The sequence below is a fragment of the Lethenteron reissneri genome, chromosome 57 (genome assembly GCF_015708825.2).
Source record: "Lethenteron reissneri isolate LAM-NWPU_2019-01 chromosome 57, ASM1570882v1, whole genome shotgun sequence".
Lineage (NCBI taxonomy): Eukaryota > Metazoa > Chordata > Hyperoartia > Petromyzontiformes > Petromyzontidae > Lethenteron > Lethenteron reissneri.
Window position 1 is genome coordinate 6,566,840 of NC_083835.1, and position 8,887 is coordinate 6,575,726.

At 55.5% G+C, this 8,887-nt stretch overlaps 1 protein-coding gene across 1 annotated transcript in view; it reads left to right on the top strand.

Moving 5' to 3' along the window:
• The window catches only part of LOC133357294 (SLIT and NTRK-like protein 5), an 80,520-nt gene extending 72,267 nt beyond the window's left edge, over positions 1–8,253 (top strand). Inside the window, exon 9 of the mRNA XM_061575167.1 lies at positions 6,636–8,253. Within this exon, the coding sequence (XP_061431151.1) occupies positions 6,636–7,532 (897 nt within the window). The 3' untranslated portion in view covers positions 7,533–8,253. The remainder of the gene's footprint in view (positions 1–6,635) is intronic.
• The last annotated feature ends 634 nt before the right edge of the window (positions 8,254–8,887 follow it).

Genomic DNA, 8,887 nt, shown 5'->3' on the forward strand with positions numbered 1-8,887 from the left:
CCGCCAGCACGCTCAACAGCACCACCGCCGCCACCACAACCTCCACCACCACCACCACCTCCCCCCGCAACCACCACCACCTCCCCCACCACCTCCCCCACCACCACCAGCAGCACGCTCAACAGCAGGGAGTCACGGTACAGGTGGTGCACAGAGACCCGCGCCGTCAGCGGAATCTTGACGCTCACATTTTGCCTTTATTAGCGCCACCTAATTGAGTTTGTGGAATTGGCTCCGAATCTTAAATCGCAGCAGGAATATTTAGAGCAATAAATGACATCACCGTAACCTCGCTGCTGTTCAGGGTGCTAATTAATGATGGTGATGATGAGGATGTTGTTGTTGTTGTTGGTGGTGGTGGTGGTAATGATGATGTTAACGATGTTTGTGTATCGGTTAAGTGGTGGTGACGATGGCGGCGCTGGTAATTGTGTACGCACGTGGAACTTCCTTCGCGCCGTACGTAGCCAACCACACAAGCTGAGTTCTACAGAAATAATTACGATGATGATGGCGATGATGACGATGGTGGCGATGATGATGGTGGCGATGTTGATGATGATGATGGTGGCGATGATGATGGTGGCGATGCTGATGGTGGCAATGTTGATGATGATGATGGTGGCGATGTTGATGATGGCAATGATGATGGTGGCGATGGCGATGTTGACGGCGATGACGATGATGGTGGCGATGATGATGGTGATGATGATGATGGTGGTGGCGATGATGGTGGTGGCGATGATGATGATGATGATGGTGATTATGATGATGGTGGCGATGTTGATGATGATGATGGTGGCGATGATGATGGTGGCGATGTTGATGATGATGATGATGGCGATGTTGATGATGGCAATGATGATGGTGGCGATGGCGATGTTGATGGCGATGACGATGATGGTGGCGATGATGATGGTGGCGATGATGATGATGGTGGTGATGATGATGATGATTGTGGCGATCATGATGATGGCGGCGATTATGATGATGACGGCGATGATGATGATGGCGATGTTGATGATGATGATGACGTGATGATGATGGCGATGATGTTGATGGCGATGTTGATGATGATGATGATGGCGATGATGTTGATGGCGATGTTGATGATGATGACGATGATGATGAGGATGATGTGATGATGATGGCGATGATGATGGTGGCGATGATGATGATGGCGATGTTGATGATGATGACGATGATGATGACGATGATGTGATGATGATGGTGGCGATGTTGATGATGGTGGCGATGATGATGGTGGCGATGTTGATGATGATGATGGTGGCGATGTTGATGATGCTGATGATGGTCGAGATGTTGATGATGATGATGATGGAGATGATGATGGCGGTGATAGCGATGGTGATGATGGCGATGTTGATGATGGTGGCGATGATGATGGTGGCGATGTTGATGATGATGATGGTGGCGATGTCGATGATGATGATGATGGAGATGATGATGGCAATGATAGCGATGGTGATGATGGCGATGTTGATGATGGCGATGATGATGATGATGGCGATGATAGCGATGGCGATGATGATGATGATGGCGATGATGATGATGGCGATGATGATGATAATGGCGATGATGATGATAGCGATGTTGATGATGATGGTGATGATGATGTTGATGATGATGGCGATGATGAAGATGATGGCGATGATGATGATGTTGGCGATGATGATGGCGATGATGATGATCATGGCGATGACGATGATGATGATGGCGATGATGATGATGGCGATGATGATGATGGCGATAATGAATGACAGTGGTGGTCGTGGTGAGAGTGGTTGGGGTAGCGGTTAGCGCTACGCGGCGCTACTGAGCCTTGTGAACCGAGTTCGATTCCCGCTCACGGCCACCAACATCGGTGAGGATGGTCTCAACCCAGTCCTGGGGCCTGCCCCTAGGTCGACTCAGCCTCAAACTAGTTACCTGTCATGTACGTGCGTACCTTCAACTTTGTGTCGCTCCGTACGTAGCCAACTCTGCTGATCACAGGTGCAGTTCGTGAACAGCACTTGCCCCAACAGCCCGTTGAGGCTACACGGGGTGGGGTGAGGGCAGGATCTTTGTCTTTGTGTAGCAGTTGGAGGTCCCCTTTCTCTAGCAGGCACCAATTTGAGGCTGAGTCGACCTAGGCGAGGACCAGGACTGGGTTCGGATAATCGTCACTGGTGGTGTCGCGGCCGTGAGCTCGGGGGTCTCTGCCGGGTTCGTAGCGCTAACTGCTGCGCCACCGCTCCCCACGACAACAAGAACAACAGCAACAACAAGAACAACAGCAACAACAGGACAACAACAACAACCCAATAAGTGGCGGTGACATCACCATGGCGCTTGTGCCAAGTGAGGTGCAGAAGGAAAAATAGTTCCCGTGGAACACCGCTCCGTTACAACACAGAACACCGCTCCGTTACAACGCGTAACACCGCTCCGTTACAACGCGGAACACCGCTCCGTTACAACGCGGAACACCGCTCCGTTACAACGCGGAACACCGCTCCGTTACAACGCGGAACACCGCTCCGTTACAACGCGAAACACCGCTCCGTTACAACGCGGAACACCGCTCCGTTACAACGCGGAACACCGCTCCGTTACAACGCGAAACACCGCTCCGTTACAACACGGAACACCGCTCCGTTACAACACGGAACACCGCTCCGTTACAACGCGAAACACCGCTCCGTTACAACGCGGAACACCGCTCCGTTACAACACGGAACACCGCTCCGTTACAACGCGAAACACTGCTCCGTTACAACACGGAACACCGCTCCGTTACAACGCGAAACACCGCTCCGTTACAACGCGGAACACCGCTCCGTTACAACGCGGAACACCGCTCCGTTACAACGCGGAACACCGCTCCGTTACAACGCGGAACACTGCTCCGTTACAACGCGGAACACCGCTCCGTTACAACGCGGAACACCGCTCCGATACAACGCGGAACACCGCTCCGTTACAACGCTCCGTTACAACGCGGAACACCGCTCCGATACAACGCGGAACACTGCTCCGTTACAACGCTCCGTTACAACGCGGAACACTGCTCCGTTACAACACGGAACACCGCTCCGTTACAACGCTCCGTTACAACGCGGAACACCGCTCCGTTACAACACGGAACACCGCTCCGTTACAACGCTCCGTTACAACGAGGAACACCGCTCCGTTATAACGCGGAACACCGCTCCGTTACAACGCAGAACACCTCTCCGTTACAACGCGGAACACCGCTCCGTTACAATGCGGAACACCGCTCCGTTACAACGCGGAACACCGCTCCGTTACAACGCGGAACACCGCTCCATTACAACGCGGAACACCGCTCCGTTACAACGCGGAACACCGCTCCGTTACAACGCGGAACACCGCTCCGTTACAACGCGGAACACCGCTCCGTTACAACGCGGAACACCGCTCCGATACAACGCGGAACACCGCTCCGATACAACGCGGAACACCGCTCCGTTACAACGCTCCGTTACAACGCGGAACACTGCTCCGTTACAACACGGAACACCGCTCCGTTACAACGCTCCGTTACAACGCGGAACACCGCTCCGTTACAACACGGAACACCGCTCCGTTACAACGCTCCGTTACAACGCGGAACACCGCTCCGTTACAACGCGGAACACCGCTCCGTTATAACGCGGAACACCGCTCCGTTACAACACGGAACACCGCTCCGTTATAACGCGGAACACCGCTCCGTTACAACGCTCCGTTACAAGCGAGCGGTGGAAGACGAACTACTTTCTTGAGCTGAGCGGCTGAGCGGAGTGATACGGTGACGCGGAGTGATACGGTGACACGGAGTGATACGGTGACACGGAGTGATACGGTGACACGGCGGCAGCTGCGTGCCCTGAGTTGTTTGTGCCGCCCTCTCACCGCGCAGTGTGCGTAGCAGCAGCAGCAGCATTAGTAGTAGCAGCACATCGGATCTCGCCAGACTTGATCATTACTATATTATTTACGGGGAAATGGTTTTCGCTTAACGCGTTTTACGATAAAAGGTGGCATCTTCTTGGTTCTTTCGGTAAAGTCACGTAGAAGGGAAGTAATAAAATGATTAAAATTAAACATAATAAAATAATTCTCACGACGTTTCGGCCACAACACAAGTAGCCATCCTCAGGTGAAGACAGGTCTGTCGAGGCGACAGCGTCTAAAAGAAAAACACCATCACAAATGATAGCCCAACGAAAGTGGACGACTTATCATCATCATCATCACGTGGTGTATTGCAGCAGTTATATACCCTAAACGTGTGACGTTGGTTTTAAGTGGTGTGTAGAAAACCGGAGGACCTGGAGAAAAATCAGTGGGATCGTAGGAAGACAGAGACACGCAAACTCCAAATATACAGCAGCAGGCGACACGATCTGATTCGAACCCACGGCCTCCTGTATACCAGGCGAGGTAGTTAACATCTCCTAGCCACCATGATGACGATGATGAGAGACACGCAAACTCCAAATATAGAGCAGCAGGCGTCAGGGTCGGGATCGAACCCACGACCTCATGTATACCAGGCGAGCTAGTTAACATCTCCTAGCCACCGTGGTGATGATGATGAGAGAGACACGCAAACTCCAAGTATACAGCAGCAGGCGACACGGTCTGATTCGAACCCACGACCTCCTGTATACCAGGCGAGGTAGTTAACATCTCCTAGCCACCATGATGACGATGATGAGAGAGAGACACGCAAACTCCAAATATACAGCAGCAGGCATCATCAGGGTCTGGATCGAACCCACGACCTCCTGTACACCAGGCGAGGTAGTCAACATCTCCTAGCCACCGTGGCGCCCTGAAACCCATCCACTGAGGACTTCCGGTCGACTTCCACACACCTACAGAGTTGTCGTTATGGATTTTGGAACTCGGTTAGGTGATAAGAGTTCGCGAAAGTACGTCTGCCGTGGGAGATGGAGCCACGGAATTGGCTCGCTCGTGTGCGGAGAGGGGGGAAGGGGGTGCGGTTCTACCCGCATCATTGGTTTTGTTGGTGGGGTTGGCAGGAAGGCGCTGTTGGCAGTCACCGCGGCGTCACCGCCTTGTCTATGAGTCGCAGGCCATTTGGGTTCCACCGATACGTGAGCTCGGATTGAGCTCGGATTGAGCTCGGGTCGAGCTCGGGTCGAGCTTGGGACGAGCTTGAGTCGAGCACGGGTCGAGCACGGGTTGAGCACGGGTAATCCCCCATCTGTCCGTGTCTTTCCAAATTACCTCCACCCACCACCTGCCAACTCCTGATCCCTCCTGCACACCTTCTCCCACCTCCCCTGACCACAATCTCCTCCCACCTCCTTCTCCACCATCTCCTCCACCTCCTCGGACCTCCCACCATCTCCTTAATCTCCTCCCACAATCTCTTCTACCTCCTTCCACCATCTCCTCCCACCATCTCATCCACTATCTCCTTTCACCATCTCCTCTATCTCCTCCCACCATCTTCTCCACCTCCTCCCATCTCCTCCCACCTCCTCCCACCATCTCCTCCCACCATCTCCTCTCTCTCCTCCTCCCATCTCCTCCCACCTCCTCCCACCATCACCTCCACCTCCCCATCTCCTCCCACCTCCCACCATCTCCTCCACCTCCTCCCACCATCTCCTAAATCTCCTCCCACCATCTCCTCCTCCACCTCCTCCCACCATCTCCTCCACCTCCCACAATTTCCTCCACCTCCTCCACCATCTCCTCTATCTCCTCCTCCCATCTCCTCCCACCTCCCTCCCACCATCACCTCCACCTCCCATCTCCTCCACCTCCCACCATCTCCTCCACCTCCTCCCCCCATCTCCTAAATCTCCTCCCACCATCTCCTCCTCCACCTCCTCCCACCATCTCCTCCACCTCCCATCTCCTCCCACCTCCCACCATCTCCTCCACCTCCTCCCACCATCTCCTCTATCTCCTCCTCCCATCTCCTCCCACCTCCTCCCACCATCACCTCCACCTTCCCATCTCCTCCCACCTCCCACCATCTCCTCCACCTCCTCCCACCATCTCCTAACTCTCCTCCACCATCTCCTCCTCCACCTCCTCCCACCATCTCTTCCACCTCCATCTCCTCCACCTCCCACCATCTCCTCCACCTCCTCCCACCATCTCCTCTATCTCCTCCCACCATCTCCTAAATCTCCTCCCACCATCTCCTCCACCTCCTCCCACCATCTCCTCCACCTCCTTCCACAATCTCCTTCCACCATCTCCTCCACCTCCTCCCACCATCTCCTCCCACCATCTCCACCTCCTCCCACCATCTCCTCCACCTCCTCCCACCATCTCCTCAACCTCCTCCCACCATCTCCTCCATCTCCTCCCACCATCTTCTCCACTTCCTCCCACTATCTCCTCCCACCATCTCCTCCATCTCCTCCCACTATCTCCTCCATCTCATCCCACCATCTCATCCACCTCCTTCCACCACCTCCTCCCACCATCTCATCCATCTCCTCCCACTATCTCCCACCATCTCCTGCATCTCCTTCCACTATCTTCTCCACCTCCTTCCACCATCTCCTCCATCTCCTCCCACAATCGCCTCCCACCATCTCCTCCCCCCCCCTCCCCACCCCTCTCCCCCCCCACAGGACGTGGGCTCTGCGGGGCTGCATCTGCGCTACGCCATCTACGGACACGGCTGCTCGGCCTCCTCCGAGCGCGGCGCCAAGGCCGCCGCCGAGCGTGCCATGCTGACGGCCGCGTCCGGCGCCGGCGTTGGCACCGGCGCCGGCGTCACCGGCGGTGTCTACGACTCGTCGTCCGTCCACCTGCCGCGCTTCCTCGGCAGGATGTGCCGCAACCCGATCTACGCGCCGCCACGCGCCGAGTGGATGAGTCCCAGCGCGGTCGGAGCCAACGTGGGTGGAATCATCACGGGCGCCACCGCCACCACCGCCACCACCACCACCACCACCACCGGCGCCGCCACCGCCGCCAGCCTTGCCGACATCTCGCCGGGCCGACTGATATTGTCGCACCTTCCCGGCGACGGCATGGTTGGCCACCACCACCACCAATACCACCAATACCACCACCTCCTCCACCATCAACAACAACAACACCATCATCATCACCCACATCAGCAGCAGCAGCTCATACTGGACGACCACCACTTCCAGCATCTTCAACATCTGCACGAGCGGCACCACCTCCTGCTGCAGCAGCAGGAGCACCAGCAGCACCAGCAGCACCAGCAGCAGCAGCAGGAGTTCCTGCTGGAGGTAGAAGCCGGATTGCGTCGGCAGGAGCTGAAGATCTGCGAGGCCATCACTCTGGCCGGTGTTGTTGAGTTACCGCAGCAGCAGCAGCAGCAGCTGCAGATGCAACAGCTGCAACAGATGCAACAGCAGGCGCCGCGGTTGCTGGAGGCCGGCTGTTTGTTGGAGGCGAGCGGAGGCGAGTACCTGGAACTGCGAGCGAAAGTCCACGCGGACACGGACTACCTGGAGGTGCTGGAGAGGCAGGCGACGCTCCACCAGGCGTAGCGAGGAGACGGAGGAATTTATGGAGGGAGGGATGGAGGAAGGGGCACACGGGGTCTGTGGGGACACGGGGACTGGGAGCCTGGTCACGGGACTTGGGTCTTGGGACACGGGATATGCAGCCTGGGACACGGGACATGGTACACGAGATGCAGGGCGTGAGACACGGGACATGGGGACTGGAACACGGGACATGGTACACGGGATATGGGGCCTGAGACACGGGATATGGGGCATGGAACACGGGACATGGTACACGAGATGCAGGGCCTGAGACACGGGACATGGGGCCTGGGACACGGAACATGGTACACGAGATGCAAGGCCTGAGACACGGGATATGGGGCCTGGAACACGGGACATGGGACGTGGGACACGGGAAACGGGACATGGGACGTGAGACATGTAACCTGAGACACGGGACCCTTAACACGGGACACACGGGACAAGAGACACGGGAACGGGACGTGGGAAATACGCGAATTGGGAGGGCGTGGAACCTGGGAGCTAGGACATGAGACACGAGACCGCTGGACGTGGAGCATGGGACACGGGACCATGGACACAGGCGCTCGTGCGGGGCTACGATTCTATCGGTGTTGGCGAGCAGAGAGAGGGGTCAGAGTGTCTGGTGGTGACGTGAGACCCAGAGTACAGATGTAGAGATTGTCTGGGTAGTGACGTGAGACCCAGAGTACAGATGTAGAGAGTGTCTGGGTAGTGACGTGAGACACAGAGTACAGATGTAGAGATTGTCTGGTAGTGACATGAGAACAGAGTACAGATGTAGAGAGTGTCTGGGTAGTGGCGTGCGACCAGAGTACAGATGTAGAGATTGTCTGGTAGTGACATGAGACCAGAGTACAGATGTAGAGAGTGTCTGGGTAGTGACGTGCGACCAGAGTACAGATGTAGAGATTGTCTGGTAGTGACGTGAGACCCAGAGTACTGATGTAGAGAATGTCTGGGTAGTGACGTGAGACCCAGAGTACAGATGTAGAGATTGTCTGGGTAATGACGTGAGACACAGAGTACAGATGTAGAGAGTGTCTGGGTAGTGACGTGAGACCCAGAGTACTGATGTAGAGAATGTCTGGGTAGTGACGTGAGACCAGAGTACAGATGTAGAGATTGTCTGGGTAATGACGTGAGACACAGAGTACAGATGTAGAGAGTGTCTGGGTAGTGACGTGAGACACAGAGTACAGATGTAGAGATTGTTTGGGTAGTGACGTGAGACCAGAGTACAGATGTAGAGATTGTTTGGGTAGTGACGTGAGACCCAGAGTACAGATGTAGAGATTGTCTGGGTAGTGACGTGAGACCCAGAGTACAGATGTAGAGATTGTTTGGGTAGT